Raw genomic sequence first — 20,841 nt, 5'->3', positions numbered from 1 at the left:
CTAAAATGGCATTAAAAAAAAAACAAAAAACAAAAAAAAACCTCTATTTTAAAAATTGCAGTTTTTCCTGCAAAGAATGTATGTCTACAAACAAAACTAAAAAACAGCTGACATCCTTTAGAATCCCTATTTTTCTCCCGTACAACTCTGCTGTTTTGCTGGTTACTGGAGATATGAAAAAACCTTAAAAAAAAAAAATTAAAAAAAAATTGCGCGCGCGCACAAACACATTTATTTTGGAGAGGAATGGAGAGGGAGAGAGAGATAGAAATATCAATGATGAGGGACTCATTGATCCGCTGCTTCCTGCATGCCCCATACTGGGAATTGAGCCCACAACCTGGGCATGTGCCCTGATTGGGAACTGAACCTTGACCTCCAATGCTCAACCACTGGGCCACACTGGAGAGGCTGAAAAAGCTTTTTTAGCCGAGACCGGTTTGGCTCAGTGGATAGAGCGTCGGCCTGCGGACTCAAGGGTCCCGGGTTCGATTCCGGTCAAGGGCATGTACCTTGGTTGCGGGCACATCCCCAGTGGGGGGTGTGCAGGAGGCAGCTCATCGATGTTTCTCTCATCGATGTTTCTAGCTCTCTATCCCTCTCTCTTCCTCTCTGTAAAAAAATCAATAAAATATATATTTTAAAAAAATGCTTTTTTAATGACATTTGTTATGTAAACTAGCTCATCAGGCCTTTTCTCTATTTTCTTTCAGAAGTTACTTAGAAAAAAAAATCAACACAATATATTTATAATGGTAAAATCATTCTAACTCTTAATCAATTTGAGTTTACTGGTAATGCAAGGTCTACCACGTGTTGAAGACTAGTTAATACCTGAACTGGCAGGAAGTGATGGGGACCACGGAGTCCCTTCAAACAGGGAGTACAGGGATGTTTCCTGGGGGGCCATTGCAGGATTGAGTTCTGCTTTGGAGCTGGTTGTCAGGTTTTTCCCATAGACCTCATTGAACACACTGTTGTTTGGGTATCTTTCCTGAAAGAAATGACAATCAAGTTACAGAAGCACATCAAAAAAGGAAAAGTATTTAGAAAATGCCACGTTCAGGTTCACAGATGATTGGGACACCTTCAACTTTTCTTAAGGCAAACTTTTGAAGGCTTTTATTTATTTCTTTCAGCTTTCCTGTTAATTTCCCTTTGCTTTCCCTCACACTTTTGCTCTATCTACGTAAACCACAAGGTTAAAAAGTATGAGTAATTTATTAGGTGAAACAGAGCCTAAGGATTTCAATATTGAGAAGTTAAAGGATTCAAACCTGTAACATACCAGTCTCTAGTGTACCCAATCAGAGAGAGAGGGGATAAAATAAAGAATCCGAAAGGTGCCGATATATGGGAGAAAAGCAGACATACTGAAATAGGACGGGAAAGAACACGAGAGCCCACAATGACAACACAAAGCAGGATTTCTTCACTGTTTACTCACCTGGTTGAGAGAGAATCCGGTGAGGGACAGGAAAGAGGATGAATGTGACATGAGCTCAGAGGGCTTCTCCAATAAGGATTTCTTCACAGACCCAGAAAAAAAAAATGGTAGTTAGATTATGCCTTGCACTTCCTTAATATTAATTTTAAGACACTATACAGCCCAAGTATAAGACCATAATGTAAGCGCACTTGTACCCACCGTAGTGTACAGCATGAGGCTCATAAGATGTGAGTGCGAATCTGTTAAAGGCCACGATGCCTGCTCAGTGCCAGTGGCCACAGGCAGTTACAGACCCTCCCCCTCGATCAGGCCCTTTTAACCCAGCACAGAGATTCTGGCAGAGACCAGTAACCCTGGAATAATCTCAAGACAAAATGCTGGACTGATCTGGCACTGTTTTCTCCCCAAGTTTTTAAAAACACTGACATTAACAACTGAAGAAAAGCCTTTCAAATCCATTTGACAACGGGTTTTGTGAACATGGTCCCTATGCAGCTTTATCTACAGTTGACAAAAGTAGGTTTACAGCACTGAGTGCGCTAAACACAGAGTTTATTCTTGTATTAATATTTACTAACTAGAAGCCCAGAGCGCGAAATTGCCTTGTCTTAGGTTGTTACGGTGTTAGGGCCACAGGCCTTTTATAATATAGACTAATTCATGCAGGTGTGAGTGTGTGTGTGTGTGTGTGTGTGTGTGTGTGTGTGTGTCCCGCTCAGCCCGGTCTGCACCCTCTCCAATCTGGGACCCCTCGGACATCCCTCTCACAATCCGGGACTGCTGGCTCCTAACCACTCTGCCTGCCAGCCTGATCACCCCCTAACCACTCCCCTGCCAGCCTGATTGACGTCTAACTGCTCCCCTGCCGGCATGAATGTCTTCAACTGCCCTCCCCTGCGGGGCTGAGGGGACTGGGGGACTCTGGCTGGATGAGGTGGGGCTGAGGGGACTGGGGGACTGAGACTGGATGAGGCAGGGCTGAGGGGACTGGGGGACTGAGGCTGGATGAGGCGGGGCTGAGGGGACTGGGCGCCGCCATCTTGTGAGGGCATGGCAGTCAACTAGCATATTCCCTCTTTATTGGCTGTGGACGCCGCCATTTTGTGAGGGCATGGCAGTCAATTAGCATATTCCTTCTTTATTAGATAGGATTATTGTATTATTTTCCATACAAACAACTGTAAACCTACTTTTATCCTACCCTGTACTGAAATACATAGTTGCTAAAGTCAAGTTATTGAGGAAAAAAGCTGAATCTCTGATGCTTGCTGTCATTGAATAGTTGGTCAACATGCTTTTATTAACCACCTATTACACGCAAGTCACTTTCACACACATGATATCATTAACAATGTTAAATACAGAAAGGGTTATAGTCAAGGTTTTTCTTTAAAAACGTGTAACAAACACTAATATATGCCTCTCCCCAACTGCTCCATGAGCTTCATTTCCTATGGAAGGAGCAAGTGCAATAGGAACAAGGGATCAGGAAGCAGGTGGACAGAGAGGGAGACCCTCCCCCAAACCCTCCAGCCACCCGTGAAAAGCAGCAAGGCGACATGTAGCGACAGCAGGTCAGCAACTGGGGTTTCCACACCTCTAGGCACAGTCAGGGCACCACTACTCCAGTTTTTAGGAGATTTTATTTCTAACTTAGGGGGGGAAATGGGAGCTTTCTATGGCCACTCACCAAGCCAAATTCTTAAGGGAACTTCAAGTGCCAGGGATGGCAGCTTGTCACCAGTGCCATTAAGCTTTTATTTCTCCTAGTACGAAAACCAACGCCTTTTAATTTTACATTTTCTTGCCCAGTGTCTATGGGGAAGAAAATAAGTCTCAGAACTGTTTCACGTTTTATTAAGATGGGGTGAAGGACAGAAAAAAAAACAACCATAGCGCACATTTTTCTTTTACTTCCCCATCTTAGTAAATATAATGTAAACACTGGCACAGGTACAGCATGGTATCCTCTCTGAAATTGCAGACTGGGATCTAGAAGATTTCTTAAAAAGATACAACTAATGAAGTCTTACACTTTATGTCATTATAGTTGTTTATTGCTGTAGTCACTCATTTATGGCACTCTGACGCTTCTTTTTAGCCATTCTGTTTATACGGCTCTTAGTTAACCAAACAGAAAAGAGCCACATAGCATTCAAAAGCACCAGTAAACCGTCTAGAACATATTTCATTTCCTATTTTGAATGCATGAGAAAAAAATTTCACTATTCTATATAAGATTAACAACACCGGACATTCCTGGGTCCGGATGGAAGTGCCACTTGAGAACTAAGTTAAATTGCCAGCATCACAACCTGTGTGTGCCCAGCCCTCAGGATGGTCTTAACAAAGTCACAACTGTAAGGTCTGGAGAAACCAGGCCGTCAGAAACATTTTGCCATGTTCTACTACCATTTGAAGGCCAGTTTGGGCGGTTGGGAAATAAACTTTACAATTCTGTAAAAAAGAAATGCCCCCCAAAAGAAGACATCGCCTATTCTAAAATCTCAGAAAAGCAGCTGGGGTTAGAGCAAGAATTAGGTTAAATACATACAAAGAGGCTTCTTCCAGGGAGAGAGGCGAGAGGCCCCAGCAGAGCTGGGTAAAGATCAGGAGGGTTAGAAAAAATCAGCTCTTCCTCTTCCTCCAAGGCAGCCAGACTCTTTAACAGGTCCGGAGGAAGCAGAGGGGAGCCCTTGGGGTCCTAGTGACAGAAAGGAGCACAGTGAGAGGCCATAGGGATGACAAAAGCACAAAGGAGCAGTGGCATGATTAGGGGATGAAGTCATTAATAGTGAAGCAAGATTATGCAAAGGAAAAGGCTCTGAAACACAAAAGCAAATTGGCACAGAGTGGGCGAGAAAGATCAAGACAATACAAAGAAGCAAAAACTGACAGAGCAGAACAAAAAAAGGTAAAAGTGGCTCGTGAGTCAAACTGCAATGGAGCAAAGTGACTAACTTACCTTGTGCTAACCACCAAGTTATAAACACATCCTGTGTCTCAGGAATAGGAGGGCAAGGAAGGGGAACTCCACTATTAAAGATAACTGGCTGACTATTCCTCTCAGAAAGCAATTCTTTTAAATGTGCAGTGAACTATTTTTAAACTTAGATGATTCAGCTCAACGCAGGGAGCTATCTCCGAATTCTCTAATATGTGGGTTAGAGTCCCGCACATGACATCTTTGCCAGACTATCAAGTTTAAACTCAGTAACAGGATCCTTCAGCTCCTCAAATCCAACATACTGTGCAACTGTGAAGAGACCAGGCGCTGTGCCCACTGCTCAGTAGCATTCTGTGACACTAACGAATCAGTGACCTTTAGAAACAGCTACTGGGAAATTCAAAAGATTCGCAGCCCCAGACCTCTCTCTCTCAAGTGCCTGTGACAGGAAAGGACACACACCTCAAATGGCATCCTGGGCACAGGATCCTGCTCTGGACGGAAGACTCCTGGTGGCCGCTTGCCCCTGCGGTCCATATTTGCTTGCTGAGCCATCACAGCTCTGTTATCAGCCACGCTGTAGGAAGAGTCCCAGTAGAATTCTGGGACCTTGACTTCTGAGTGATTGTGGTTATATGGCTCCATGGGAAAAGGCTTCATTTTTTTCTCTAGAGGCTGCTGCTGCATTACAGGAGATTGCAATGACGGCTCAAACAGCTTTATGGGATCTTGGGTCTGAAGGTAGTAGGGCTGTTTCACAGGCATGATTTTCCCTAATGGGCCTTGAACCTGAGGGGGATTCCACAGCTGTTTGGAGGCATCTGCCTGCTGATACTGAAAAAGAAAAGCCTGTCATCAGGATGAGGATGAAACGCAATGTTCCTGACACTCAGGAATCACAGAATGCACTTGGGGGTTTTACAATCAACACCACTCGGCAACGCAGCGGTTTCCTCTACCGTTCAGGCTTTTCAATACACAGAGAGCTATCTGGGTACAGATTATGGACACTGAACTCATAGTCTCTCTTTCAATTCAATTATTTAAGAGGTTTAATGAGTGTGTGTGTCTCCCTCCGGTTTCAAGTGCTATGTGGATGACAATATTTAAGGTTGGTGTCACAGCTTTCTTAACATCTCATCAAGATTATGATTCTACTTCCCTTCTATAGTTTATGTTCACACGGAAACAATTATTTCTAGAAAATACTTTCCAATAAAACTTAACAAGTAGTAGCAGCAAAGAATAGTATCTACTAACCTTTACAAAAGTGTAAAGGAAAACATTTACATTTTCCTAATCAGCAAAGAGAGACTTTTATATTCTCATCATCATTACAAGTCTAAGAGGTGTATGACAGCATAACTAGTATTTTCAATTAACTGAATACTGACTAACTTCAGCCTTCCCGTCCTTAGTTCAGCTGGACGGTACAATGTCACCTACCTGCTGGAACCCAGAGTGATGAGGAGGGCTTTTTCCCAAAGCTGGTACGGCTTTTGTAGGGGATTGCTGTTGCTGAGCTAGAGCTTGAACCTGCAACTGGCTTGTAGACTGTGCTGTTGGCTGAGCTGGTAGAGATGTAAGGGGTTGCTGGGAAGGTGGCTGTGGTTGTTGAGGTCCCTGGTTCATTGGCCCTGGTCCAGAGGGCCGTTGCTGGCTGTAAGGAATGTGGGACTGTTTCCCAGCTTGCACCTGGTTTCCTGCTGGAGAGTGAGCTGTAGGCTGAAGAAAGGTTCCCGGGACAGAAACACCAGCTGGGAAGGTGTAACCTGAGCCCATAGGAAATGCCACAGGAGGGGGAATAACATATGTTGGGGGCGGGAACCCTTTAAAATAAAAGAACACAGCTTTAGTTCTAAAGAAACTTAGCAAAAAAAAAAAAAAGGCAAAAATAAGTCATTTGGGTAGGGATAAGGTGGGGAAGGGGTCTTCTCATAAGTTATAAAAGATAGGGATCAACCGTCAAGATTGATCAAATGAAAATCTTTAATGTCATTTCAAAAATTAAATATAGACTACTGACTGCTACTTCTATCCACTTAAGCAAGTGGAGTGTTCTAAACATCACGCTTAGTGACAGGAATTCCTTCATAACAAACCTGCCCTTGTATATAAACTACCAGAGAAATGGCTCCAAAATAACTTCATAAGTATTAGGAAAACATAACTTCCTTCTACCTTCTTAAAAAAAAAAAAATATATATATATATATATATATTTATTGTTGATAATATTACAGATGTCTCCCACTTTACCATCCTCCTTCCTCCTACGTTGGTAATGTCACTCCAACAGAGTATGAATTACTCAATGAATGAATAGAAACTCCTACACAGAGCTATTAAGTAGAAGGAATTACAAAGCATATTTACCTGGCCGGCTAGGAAGAGGCGGGAAGGCTCCAGGGTGGTGAATGGGGATGAACTGGGAATTACTTGCTTGACTTGAGGTTTGAGTTACAGGTGTTTTCCTGGCTTCAGACACTGGAGTCTTTCTTAGTTCTGTCTGGGATTTTACCTGTGACCAACAGAAGCAAAATTATAATAATCTGAAACTCAAATGTGTCAGAAAGAAGCATCTACTCTAGGAAAGTATTTAAAACACCACTACGTCAAAAAAAAAAAAGTAAACGCTAAAGATACTTAAATTCCCCTAAATTAAAAAGAGGAAAATCAAAGTAGGTGATTTAATTGCCAATAAAAGATACATGGCTTCATTTTATTCATATAATTATTTTACCCTCACAAAATCATAAAAATATTAAATATGGAAAGGACTGAGAGCTCATTTGTTTTACAAATGAGACACCCAATGTCAACAGGTTAAAAACTTGCCTATGATCTTAAGTTGCCTGTTATAGGTTCCAGGGCCCTTTATGAATTACTCTAATTCATTAAGTAACATACATAAACTATAAATTAATGATGACCCACTTTGGCCTTCAGTTTAATTTCATCTGGGCAGCCTTAAGGGTACCAGTGAGGCATTCACCCTCCACCTTGCACCTTACCACCCTTCAGAATAGATAGGATACTTTCTAAAGAACAGGCCCTGAGTCCTGCACATGGAGCAAAAGAAGTGGACGCCCCAGGCACTGCTCAAGATGAGTAAAAGGGGGGTGGGAGGGGTGTCAACCAGGGAAAAGGAGACATGTAAAACTTTAGACAAGAATTATTAAAAAAAAAAAAAAAGATGAGTAAAAGGAGGGAAAATAGGTAACTTTTACAGAAAACTTAGGATGAGGTACAGAGGGTGGTGATCCACTGACTGCTACCAGGCTCTTTACTCATCTATAGGCAGACTGTAAGAGGGATGAGGGATCAGGAGGAGATTTTATTTCTAGTCTGAACTGTGCTGGGAAGCAGTTCTAGAGAAGAGAGGCAGAGCAGGCAGGAAATGCTGGGATCTATCCCTAAAGCACTGAGCCCTCAGTTTTATAGTTCATTTAGGTTTTCCCTTACCTTTCCGCAGCACCTGTCTTTCTCCGTTCCTTTTCTTAATTTCTACCATGTTTTTTCTGTTTCTCCCCCTACTAATCTTAAAATGGGACTATTATATTCTTATTTCTCCCTTTCCCTCCCCCGCCACCCCCTCAAATCCTGCAAAGGAAACACATTGAAGGCGGTTTATTTGCAAGAGGCCGCCAATAATATAAGGTTCCTCATGCCTACCACCAACAAATGTTATTTGCCAAATGTGTTAACAAAACAAATGGCATTTACTCAAACATTAATGGCACTAATAAAACCAGTACAGAGTAAAGAACCCTTTCCTTTTATATAAAATAATCTGTATCTCTTTGGAAAGGTATTAAAACAAACACACATACACACACACACACACCCCAAAGCTGCAAATAACTGAGCAGTGTTTCTCTTTTCCCAGCAGGAGACTTGGGCTCTTGCTTAACAAATTCCCATGGCCAGTGTAACACTGAAGTGTGTTAATAATGCTACTGGCTGCGACAGGTACAAATGTCAAGGAAAAGAGCTTCATCTTCATCTTTTATCTTGTACAGTGACTCTAAAAAACCCCACCTATACAAGCCTTACTATACTTTTAGTTCTACTGGGTCTATCGAAGACCCCCAATTTCTCACTACAGCATTAACAAATGGCAATTATATTTTCAAAAGAAAATATAAGTTTTTGTGTAACTGACAGCTTACTGGTCATTTCAAACAACGTAAATTGAAAAAAACTGATAAACATGTCAAACAAATTAAGACTCTTTCACTCATATGATAATTCCCAAGGGTCAATGAAGTAACCATCTACCACAGCTCTTTATAAGACTTACTATGAAGCATTTGAAGAATGCATTCAAGCTTCTAGAATAGCCAATTGTCAAGGCTTTCGGAACAAAATGAAAAATCTTGCCTTTTGTGTGAGCCTTCCTCTACCTGCTTTATAGTTCAAATACAGCTTACCTGCACTGCCACATTCTGCTTTCCTGTTTCCTGTAACTTTTCTAAGGTGCATTTCTTGGGTTCTGTTTTCCTCTTGTTGTTGTCCTTCTTTCCATCATTCTTAGTTACAGTTATTCCTTTGCTATAGTCCCTTCTCACCTCTTTGGGAGGAAAACTTCTTCCTTGGTCTCTGTTCACTTCTCGTAGCTTAATGTTCTCTTTGAAGGTGACCACTGGTTTCTCTCCCGTGTCACAGTTGTTGCTTAGATTTCGGCCCGTAGACAGCACCGATTTCAGTCCTGGATTCCCATTCTCAGCCAGTAACTCTATCATGGATGCTTCTTGCAGAATAAGGTTCTCTTTGGCTTCACTGGGGTCTTCCAGTATTAACTCTGGGATTTCTGTGATAAACAGTAATTTCCCTACCTCATTTTCACACTGAATCAGCCTAAAAAAGTAAAAATAAATCCATATATGAAAAACATAAACCTAAAAAACAGTACAATTGAATTGTGTATGGATCCAACAGTCAAGATTCCCAGCCCTAAAGACTTGGAAACAGCAGGAAATAACAATGTGGATTCAGGTAACACAAAAAGTAATTATGTAGAGACTCATATTCTCATTATCATATTCAACACTACAACACATATCCGTGCCCTTTTAATGTTTTCCAATAATTGCAGCTACAAATACTGAACATGTTTTAAACATAGGCACTAGATTAGGCCCTTGAAGTAGCTATTTATAACTCCAATTTTATAGGTGTGAAAACTAAGCTAAGAGGTAATAAGTTCAATCAATCATGCAACTACTTTAAATGCTCACAGTATGACAGGAACCTCAGTACAAAATGACTATGAAATAGTGACTGACTTTGGACAGGTTATAATCAAGCAGAGGATCCCAAGGACACAGACCTGAGGAAGTGGCAGAACTAGAAGCTGAATTTAAACGGATCTGACTCTAAGACCTGTGCCCTCCACTACACCAACTACCCAATGTGCTTTGTATTTAATTAGCCAGTAGCTCCATCCTGGTCTGTTCAGATTGAAACTGATCACCATGGCCCTGTCAATCAATACCAAGCACCATAACTGTGAATGTACAAAATAGATTTACATAAATGTTTATGAATTAAAGCAGAAGCTCATGATAAACAAGCGGGTGAGGCCAATTCCTCTACAATAGGTAGGTAATGGGGAGAAGAGAGATTTAAGAGTATAATGATCACCAGGGTTATAATTTGCTATGTTACCATCATTTTGTCTTTAAGAGTTTATAATCAGTAGCATTATACCAAAGACTAAAACACAGGTGGCTGTGTATGTGTATTTAATGAAATACCTTGGCTGATTATCCGCGATCCATTTGCCTATAGAGATCAAGCGCTGCTGCCGTATTTGTCGTTGCTGACCCTCTTTGTCTCCTGTAATACCTTGGTGACCTTTGGAAAAATCCAAGTTCCTAAAATTGATATAAGCAAGTTATAAAAGATATTTCCTAGGCAAGCAAATGATTCTAATTGACTGAAATGGCTTCATATTTTTCCATACAGGTTAACTACTTGATGTAATTAACTACATTTGTTTTAATTTATATTCCCTAAGATTTTAAATCCAATGAAGCAAAGCAGAAAACACACTATGGAAAGCATTAGAGTGCAAAGCGAAAAAGGAGAGTTAGTTCCTTCTGATAAGCTCTGAAAAGGTTTCACATAGCTGGCATCTGAGATGGAGCGTGGCCAGTTATAAGTGAGCACTTACAGATTGGTAAGGGAAGGACAAGAAGAAAAGGAAATGTTCTAGACATAGCATGAACAAAGTTTTGGAGGAATAAAAACACACAGCTATTCAAGAAGATAACATAGTGAATGTAGAGTATGTAAAGGTAGGTATTAGTGAGGAGGAGGAAGGTGTAAGTGGAAAATAAGGCTGAAAACTTACACTGCATAGTGATAAAAAAAATACTAGTATGCTGAACAACTAAGCATTTGGACAGCAAGCCAATTGAACAACTGTTTCTATATTAGTAAAGGGCATCATCAGGTCTACACTTTAAAAATATAATGTGGAGCCCTGACGGGTTTGGCTCAGTGGATAGAGCGTCGGCCTGTGGACTGGGGGGTCCCGGGTTCGATTCCGATCAAGGGCATGTGCCTTGGTTGCAGGCACATCCCCAGTGGGGGGTGTGCAGGAGGCAGCTGATCGATATTTCCCTCTCTTCAATGTTTCTGACTCGCTATCCCTCTCCCTTCCTCTCTGTAAAAAATCAGTAAAATATATTAAAAAAAAATAATATATATATATATATATATATATATATGAATAAATAAATAAATAATGTGGAAACAGGATAGAAAAAATAAACTATAGAAAGAGAGGGACTCTAAGTAGGGAAGGTGATTAGGAAACTTTTTACCCCAGGTATATGGTGATAAAAGCCTGAACTATGAGGAAATAAATGGGAGGAGTTGTATCTAAAAGGCCTTTTGGACACAGAATTACAAAGACTTGGTGAGAAAGATTAATAGAAATAAAAAATGTTTATGTAGTTGGATAATGGCATACAGATAAATTTAGAAAGATCATATTTTACTGACCAAATAGGAAAATACTAGCTCACTTTTGGTCATGTCAAAAGTGACATGACCAAAATAAGACTCTAGAAATATGAGTCTAAATTCTAAGTCAGAACTGAAAATTTTGGTCTTAGTATCCAGGAGGTGAATGCTCAAGACAAAAGGATGGATTTTATCACCCAGAAGAACGTAGAATGGAAAGGAAAGGGCAAGGGGAGAACCCTGGGGAACACCAATATTCCAAGGCATGTAATACAAAAGAAAGAATGCAACTGAGTCTTGTAAGGGTAGGAGAAGAATGATGATCCAGAGCTAAGAAAAAGGTTTCATGAAGGAAGGGGACCAACAGACTCAATGCTAAAAAAAAATTATATAGGATGAAAATTATACAGAAGTCAATACAACTTGGTAACTAGGAGAGAGGCACTGAGTTTACAGTTGCAGTAGGCTGAGAAATAACTGGCTGTGAAGCAGGTCAGCAAGACTAGTGCACACTACTCTTAGAAGTTTAATGATGAAGAGAAAGCTGAGGTTGTGAATTTTACTTTTTTTTTTAAAAAAAAACTCTCATTTAAGTATATGTTTATTGATTTTTAGAGAGGAAGGGAGAGAGGGAGGAAGAGAGAGACAGACATCAATTCGAGAGGGAAACATTGATCCGTTCAGTTGCCTCCCATTCGTTCCCCAACTGAAAATCAAAACCACAACCTAGGCATGTACCCTGACCAGGAACTGAACCTGAAATCTTTTGGTGCACGGGACAGCGCTCTAACCAACTGAACCACCCGGCCAGGGCATAAATTTTATTTTTTTAAGAAAGAATAGGGCATATTTAAATGTTACTAGGCCAAAAGGAAGTAATTGGTTGTTAAAAAATAAGATACTGAAAATACAATGCAGAGAGAGATGGACAGATGGAACAAGGTTCTTGGGGAGGTAGGAAAGGATGAGATCAAGGACACAGATGAAAGGGCTAGACTTGAAAAGGAGTAAGAAGTTATTCCTCTTAAAGAGAAGGAACAGAGACAAAATGGTTGGGAAAACAGAGTGCTTTATTCTTAATATGAAATATGTCAAGCAATATCCTTTGGTTTACATTTGGTTTCCATTTTGAGACTTTCTCTCTGATTTCAAGGAAAGTATAAAAGGAAATAAATATCACTTGGAAGAAGCATTTCTCTTTCCTTTCCTCCATATTTTTTAAGCACTTAGTATTGGTATTACATAGGCATTAAAGGCACAACGTATATAAATCCATTTTACATAAAAATACTTGGACTCTCAGTTGCCATTAGGAAAAGAAGACAAAGCTGAGAAAGATCTAAAGTGCTTCCACCCAAGCCTGATTCCTCATAATTTTAATACGGCAACCACTAGCAATGAACTCAGCCTCCTCCAGCTGCCACCCACCTGAAAGAAGGTCTCAAAGCCAAGAATCCTTGTAACTCAAACTCCTCTGGAAGCGGTGTAGCTAGAGAAGGGTAGAAATCAAGATTTGTAAACATTTTAATTAAAATCCTGTTGTTTAGCAGAATATTGCTAAGTGGGGGGGGGGGGGGGGGGGGAGGGGAGTCTCTGGAGAAACTATATGATATTTATAGTTCCCTGCTCTTCTTTATAGTAACTTACCTGTCAAAGCCCTGCATGTTGCCTTTGGGCCCTGCACATTGCCCTAACATTCACCTATACCCAGTGCTGAGTTGCAGTATGATGCCTTTCTCCCCACCTCTCCCCAGCAGTCTTAAAATTTCATAGCCTCAGACCCAGTAATCCCAAAGTATTGAATAACAAAATTGACATCATCTGGGAGCTTGTAAGAAATGTAGAATCTTGGGCACTATCCCAACCTACTGAATCATAAACTGCATTTTCAACAAGGTCCCAGGAGATTCATTTGCAAATTAATGCTTGAGGAGCATAGATCTAATGGAAGAAATATAATCAGAAAGAAGTCAACTACCGATTGTTCAGTGTAGAATTATTTATAACTAGAGGCCCAGTGCATGATTGAATCATGCACGTGTAGGGTCCCCTACATGCTTTCCCTTTCGATCACGGGGAGCTGGGTGCTGTGAAAGGCCTGGTGCCTGAGCGGAAAGGCATCCAGCTCCCATGCTTTTGCTTTCGATCGCTGGTGCACCAGGCCTTTCAGAAGCCTCAGGCGTGGCGGAGGCTTCTGAAAGGCCTGCAGCCTGAGCTGACAGGCACCCAGCTCCCACGCTTTCCTTTCGATCGCTGGTGCACCAGGCCTTTCAGAAGCCTCTGGCATGGCGGAGGCTTCTGAAAGGCCTGCTGCCTGAGCGGACAGGCACCCAGCTCCCACGCTTTTGCTTTTGATCGCGGGGAGCTGGGTGCCTGTTCACTCGTGCACCAGGCCTTTCAGAAGCCTCCGGCACCGCGGAGGCTTCTGAAAGGCCTGCTGCCTGAGCAGACAGGCACCCAGCTCCCACGCTTTCCTTTCGATCGCTGGTGCACCAGGCCTTTCAGAAGCCTCCGGCGTGGCAGAGGCTTCTGAAAGGCCTGCTGCCTGAGCGGACAGGCACCCAGCTCCCACACTTTTGCTTTCGATTGCACTCAGCTCCCCCGCTTTTGATGGTCCAGGCGGCGGGACGTCAGCTCGCTGCCCCAGAGGCCCCTTCTGTGCCGCAGCACAGCCATGGCGCAGACGCTGAGCTCCTGCCGCTGCTGGCGACGCAGCTCAGCATCCCGCCGGCCCAATCAGCTACCCCGGCCACCCCAAGTCCCGCCCCCCGCGCCTCCTGGCCAATCATGGGCATAGCGAAGGTACGGTCAATTTGCATATTTGTCTATTATTAGGTAGGATGGAAAAATTTTAAAGCAAATAGATAATGATTAAATAGATTATGGCATATCCATAGCATGGACTATTATGCAGCCAGTAAAAATCATGTGTCAAAATGTTTGCTAACAATATAATGTTAAATTTAAAAAGTACAAAGCTGAATTAGATACCAAACACATGCAGGCTGTGTATGTACACATACAAAAAGGCCTGTAGAAAACAATACTATCCCGTATCTCTATATGAGAGAACCATAGGTGACTTGTGTTCTTATATTTGTACTAGAGGCTCAATGCATGAAATTCATGCAAGAGTAGGCCTTCCTTCCCCTTGCTGCTGGCACCAGCTTCCCTCTGGCACCCGGGACCCAGGCTTCCCTCTGGCCCTGGCTTTGTCCGGAATGATGTCTAGAATGATGTCTGGTTTAATTAGCATATTACCCTTTTATTATTATAGATGTCTCAAATGTTTCATGATAAGTAGGCATTACTTTGACAGAGAAATGCTGTTTACATTAGTGGTTTTTTTGTGTGTGTGTTTGTGTTTTTTTTTTTAAATAGTAAGAACGAGGAGAATGGAAAGAATCTGAAGGTACTACACTCTCTGTGCTCCTGTTCAGATGCAGCGAAATAGGAGAATAAGCTACTGGAAGAACATCACCTAATTTCCACCCACTCAATCTGGATAGAGTTCAAAGTCACTTCTGATACATTAAATTTAACACCAAACACATAAAAGCACAAACCTGCTTTTCTGTGGCCTTAAGCCCACCATTAGTGATGGAGAACAATGTCAACAGCACAAGGTTGAGGTTGCTCTTACCATTAGTACTTGAAAGATCCTCTTCATGGGGATGGAAACTATTTAGAAGAGAAATCAGCCAGGGCCAAATGCTGAAAATGAAAGCGATAGTGCAGACTTTATTTTCACATAAGAGAAACCAGAACACTAAGCAGCCATGAAAATGTTATCTCGAGGACCTAGACTTCATGCATTTTTCTCCTTGCTTCAGCATTTTAAAGACTGTATGACTTCCTAAAACATATTTTCAAAGATGTCTAGATGAAAGATACACCAGAGTGTCATATTTCTATGAGATACTACTGCAGATGTTTCCCAGGCTCCTAACTTAACAGCTAGTTAAGTTTAATAATTTTTCAGTTTTAAACATTGAAAATTGGTATTTACTGAGAAAACTATGACCAGAGAAGCAACATGTTTTTATAGAGCAGTGATGGCGAACCTATGACACGTGTAGCCATTTCTGATGACATGTGGCCGCTGAGGCGGCCGCATGCCGAGGATGAAACATTTGCTGCTCCTGAGGATGAAACATTTGCAAAATAATGTTTTTTCCTCAAAGTGACACACTATCCGAGTTATGCTCAGTTTTTTGGTGAAGTTTGACACACCAAGCTCAAAAGGTTGCCCATCACTGTTATAGAGCTTTCACATACATCATCACTAAAAAGTGGAACCCCTTTTTAGTTCTTAATCTGAAACAGCATGTATGGTTACAACAGTCAAATCACATTCTCTGGTCAACGTGATGAATATACACACTGTTACAATATTCCTACCTCTAAACTCTGTTTTCTAATACGCAAGCTATTTTTGTGAAAGTTTGTAAATATTTTAAAAATTTTTAATGTTAACTTAAAGTATTAAAAATATTAAAAATAATCCATGTTCTACTTAAGGCAACATTAACCCTTTGCACTCGCTTGCTTTTTTCTCGATTCCTTTATTCTACTCAGGATTTAATTTTTTAAATACCCCAGATTTTACAAAGCGCGGCAGTAGAATTAAAAAACTGGAGTTTCTTTTCATACAAACTTATTTATTTGGATTTTTTTATATTTCAAATTATTGATACATTCAATACAATTCGACATATGAGCTGCTACCGATGCTAAACATGTCGAGTCACACTCGACATCCGAGTGCAAAAGGTTAAGCTTTTCTTGGAATGTGTAACAACCAATGTTGGTGAAAAGTGTGATAAAAAGGCTAGGTTAAGGTGCCCAGGTTCCAGAAATTAGATGTAAGTAATCACAACTTGGAGAAAAGCTGGAAGTTGACAACTAGTAATACTTGTGCACTTTGAAATATGGGAATATGGCCCTAACCGGTTTGGCTCAGTGGATGGAGCATCGGCCTGCGGACTCAAGGGTCCCAGGTTCGATTCCGGTCAAGGGCATGTACCTTGGTTGCGGGCACATCCCCAGTAGGGGGTGCAGGAGGCGACTGCTCAATGTTTCTCTCTCATCGATGTTTCTAATTCTCTCTCTCTCTCCCTTCCTCTCTGTAAAAAATCAATAAAATATATTAAAAAAAAAAAAGAAATATGGGAATATGCCACTTAAAATAGTACAAAAGGATATATAGAGAAACATAGTAAGAAAATCTCCAGTTTTAGAGACACACCCCACACTCGTCTTTAAAATGAATTGTAACACAATTTACAATAGAATGAAATACCTGCAAGGGCATAAAAATCCTGATATATCTGATAGGAGGCAGGGGGAAGAATAAATGATACGAAAGAAAGAGGGGGTGGAAAAAGGTTTGTAAATAAAACTATTCCTCTGCCTGAATAACCATTTTGCCATGCTATGAAATGGGAATGCAGCCCTAGCTGGTTTGGCTCAGTGGATAGAGCGTTGGCCTGCGAAATGAAGGGTCCCGGGTTCGATTCCAGTCAAGGGTACATGCCCAGATTGCGGGCTTGATCCCCAGTAGCGGGCGTGCAAAGGCAGCTGATCAATGATTCTCTCTCATCATTGATGTTTCTATCTCTCTCTCCCTCTCCCTTCCTGAAATCAATAAAAATACATATTTAAAAAAAAGAAAAGAAAAGAAATGGGGATGCACAAAGTGGGCCAAAAGGGTCAATGTAGGAACAAAAACAAAACAGAACAATCAATCCCTGCCCACAAATACAAAAACTCTCAAGTAAATGTAAAATACAGAATTCTTCTTTCATAGATTCACTGATACAACTTCCTATACCAAACACAAGTACTGGGTTTTAAAGTTCAGAAGGGAAGGAAAATGGTATAGCCTCTGGATAAAGAAATGAAAATTTTGCACCAGGAAGCAATGTTTAAAAATATACATTACTTACAATGCTCACACTGACATGAAAAGGAGATGTGTGGTATGCTGTGCTATGTTACTAAACTCTATTCATAGAGTAAATGAACTTATAGTTAGGTTTAAGGGGGAAAGAAAAGAGAATTCAATAAAGGGATCACAGGGTCTTAAATGTGGCTGGGACATTTTCAAGATTGTGCCCTTGGTCAAAGTGTAGATGCTGGGATACAAAGCTGAAATGTCAAAGAGCTTCTCCTTCTACCCACCATCAGAATATATAGGGGAGGAACTTCCAACTCACAGAAAAGCCTTCTTCAAAATGTTCCCACAATCAAAGGTAAGCTGAAGGCTTTCATTTGTCACTCTAAAACCAATAGTTCCTAAGAACTGTCAGGATTATTCTGAGTAGAGATTAGTGAGAAAATGGCGATGACCAAAATATTCTATGCTTAAAACAAACAAATATAACTCAAATTGGGCATTACTATAAGGCAACACCAAACAGGTTATGTATAGAAAATGATGGAAAGGAGTAAAAATCTCTTCATTTTAATTCCTAAACAAAAAATTGGAGCATACTGTAGTGAATAAGAAACAAACTGGTTTTATCTCCATTTCACTTTGGAATGTGAAAAATGCCACTTCCCCAGGGTGGCAACCAAGGACAGGGGGAACAAAAAGTCAGAAATCCTTAAGATTGTGCCTCACATGAAGAATTCAAACAAATAAAGGGAAAGCATATAAAGAGGTCTTCAGTTCAATTTCCAAAGAGTGGGTGGGAAATACAGCCTTCCATTGTTCAAATGTTGTGTTTTCTAAGGTGGTTTCAACATATCTTTGAATATCAAACAAACAAAGCACAAAAGCTGACACGAAACTCTAAGATACTCACTACTGTCTTTCATCGACCACCGCCTCCTGGAAGACCCTGGGTCTGAGTCTCAGCCAGTCCATGGAGACCTTGACTGCAGGAAGGGGATAGGCATTGTAGGATTCCTCCTGAGACTTGTTCTGGAGAGGACACTTGCACAGGATGCCAAGAAAAGACACTCAAAAGAAAAAAATGTATACAGAAAACATAAGATATTTGAAACTGTGTTATCAGTCTCACAGCTTCTTTCTAAAAAGACTCCCCCCCCCCCCAAGTTAAAATTGTTACAGATATAGTTGACGATGGATGTCAGCAGATAAGCAACAGAATTTAGAGTATGGGCCTCCTGATTCAATATTAAGACATACAAGACACTCCTTTATATAGCATTAATGCTTTATGATGAAAAGGCCAAAGAAGATGGAACAGAAAGTTAAAATGATTTAATACTTACTAAAGAGGGCCAGCAACTGTGTCCAACACAGCTGCTCATCTTGGCTGTAACTATGCTGTTCTGTTTCATTGCTAAAGTCACGAAGGTGATGAAGTTGAAACAGGTTAATGACAGTGACGTGAACTAACTGCTGAGAGTTGAAAGCTTTTTGAAACAGCAGCCTCTGTAAAAGAAGATAGGGAACACTGCATATACTGTTATCGAGAACAGGAGCCATCTTCAACACAAGAATTAAACTGTCAGTCTGCATTTAGAGCTACATGGGTTACAGTAAATTACAGATGAGTAAACTGTTCCACTTTTAATAATCCCAGTATTTTAATCGAGTCTAATGTGGTCTGATGTTTCTCATGCTGACCATTCGCCTTGAAAAAAATTAACCCAGACACCACTGAACTGTTTTTCACAAGTTTTCAGTATCCATCAATAAATTCACATGCCTTCATCCATTAGAAGCTGTTTCATAAGAGATGCATACACACTAAAATATCAAATTGGGACCAATGACTAAAAAGTACATGCATATAGTGAGAAGCAAAATTTCAAATAAAGAGACTCAAAACATGTTTTTGAACTCTTGGTACATAATGTATGACTTCCAAATTTTGTCATACAATTTACTCTTTCAAAGGCCTGACATACTTAAAGAAACTTACTTATAAATGAGGTATATAGCAAGAACATACTTTGGAACACAGGGAAAATGATATCTAAAGCAATCATTAACATATTACAGGTACTTTCTACAAAGTATTACACTGATATTCCCCCCGAAGGTACATCCATAACCTTCATCATCAACTTCTTTTACTTAATAACCATGTGTTCAAAAAGACCTGCTAACCAGCGCTAAAAGGAAGAATTTACCTCCATGCACTCAGCTGGTGGCCTCAACCTAATCGCCCTTAACCTCACAAGTTCCTAACAAAGTTGATAACAAAGATGACATCTGGCTTCATTCTACATTTTAGCTACAGCCAACCTGCCTCTGTCCCCAAGGAAAGTTTGTGGAGACAATGGAGACTCTCACTGCCTTATGGTGGGAAACAGATACAGAATAAGATCTATAATTCATTAGCAAGACCTTTCACATTACCATTGGAGAAAAACACAATTCCATTCCACTTTAATTCTCCTCTCCCTATCAGATCTCTCAGCCTCCTTGCCATCTGTCACTCCCATATATACATCTAGAATGCTCACTTCTTTCCCAAAGGCATTAAACACTTTCCTTTCCTGAAAATGTCTTGAAATCCTAGCTCTTCTCCAGAATTCTCCCACAAAATTTTCAATCTCTGCATCCAGCCTTTACACAAATGTATGATACTGGCATACATGAGAATATTATTTGTATTTTTCAAAAAGCATTTTTTTCCTTACAATTACAATATAGCAATGCAGCGTTCACTTTAGAAGGCAATGTCCTACATTACAGAATCCTGACCCTTTAAAGGACTTTCTAATGTAGGCACAGAAGCATTGATGCATATGGTGTAGCCTGGTACTAGCAAATGTAAGATTAAGTTCATGAAGGCACAGACTTTGTCTTGTTCTCTCCTCTATATCTCCAAAGGCCTAGAAAAGTGCGTGGCACACAACAGGTACACAATAAATACTTAGTGAAGGAATAATTCACACCTTTGGAAGTCAATGTGTAATTATTCAATTGTACTTTTGTAAAACTTAGATTGTACTGAAGTAAGTAGATTCTCCCCTGAGACAAAATCAAATAGGAACACACATATTGCTACTGAAAAACACTTTGAACAGCCATTGAGGAAAACACTGAATTAAATACCATTAAGAAACAGCATACATCTGACAGATATAAAAAGCCTTACATCTCAGTTCCTAAATTCCAAGCCTTAATCCTTCAATGAACCTCAACTTGGTAAATGTTTCTGCTTAGTAGCTAAAGATTGCTAGTTAAACAGACACACTGAAGTTTACATCATTATCTACAAACTAAAGGCCCAGTACACGAATTCGTGGATGGGTGGGGCCCGGCCGGCCCCTATTGGAGCCAATAGGAGAGGGCCGGCCAGGGGGAGGGGACAAGGGAGGATGGTTGGACAGGATTGGGATGGGGGGGAGGGGCAATCGGGGGTAGGACCAGCGGGGGTGGGAAGGGCCTTGAGTGGTTGGCGGGCAGCCCTGCCCCGATTGAACTCATGGTCGAGGGGACAAACTGCATATTAGCCTTTTATTATATAGGATTTAAAATACTT

At 40.8% G+C, this 20,841-nt stretch overlaps 1 protein-coding gene across 7 annotated transcripts in view; it reads right to left on the bottom strand.

Annotated features, from left to right (window-relative positions):
• SMG7 (SMG7 nonsense mediated mRNA decay factor) overlaps positions 1-20,841 on the bottom strand; it is a 60,100-nt gene that overhangs the window by 3,456 nt on the left and 35,803 nt on the right. For 2 of the 7 annotated variants that reach the window (XM_079761613.1, XM_079761612.1), the window contains exons 9-20: positions 18,614-18,776; positions 18,181-18,337; positions 15,015-15,085; positions 12,800-12,860; positions 10,156-10,275; positions 8,968-9,256; positions 6,773-6,917; positions 5,844-6,226; positions 4,860-5,231; positions 4,005-4,154; positions 1,448-1,528; positions 835-994 (exon numbers count right to left, since the gene is read on the bottom strand). In XM_079761613.1, the coding sequence (XP_079617739.1) occupies positions 835-994; positions 1,448-1,528; positions 4,005-4,154; positions 4,860-5,231; positions 5,844-6,226; positions 6,773-6,917; positions 8,968-9,256; positions 10,156-10,275; positions 12,800-12,860; positions 15,015-15,085; positions 18,181-18,337; positions 18,614-18,776 (2,152 nt within the window). Of the gene's footprint in view, positions 1-834; positions 995-1,447; positions 1,529-4,004; positions 4,155-4,859; positions 5,232-5,843; positions 6,227-6,772; positions 6,918-8,829; positions 9,257-10,155; positions 10,276-12,799; positions 12,861-15,014; positions 15,086-18,180; positions 18,338-18,613; positions 18,777-20,841 lie in introns of all 7 variants that reach the window. The other 5 variants (XM_079761608.1, XM_079761611.1, XM_079761609.1 and 2 more) reach the window with 3 other exon arrangements.

The sequence above is a fragment of the Cnephaeus nilssonii genome (assembly GCF_951640355.1).
Source record: "Cnephaeus nilssonii genome assembly, chromosome: 21".
Taxonomy (NCBI): Eukaryota; Metazoa; Chordata; class Mammalia; order Chiroptera; family Vespertilionidae; genus Cnephaeus; species Cnephaeus nilssonii.
The sequence above is the reverse complement of the archived record's forward strand: the minus strand, read 5'-3'. Positions and strand labels throughout refer to the sequence as shown.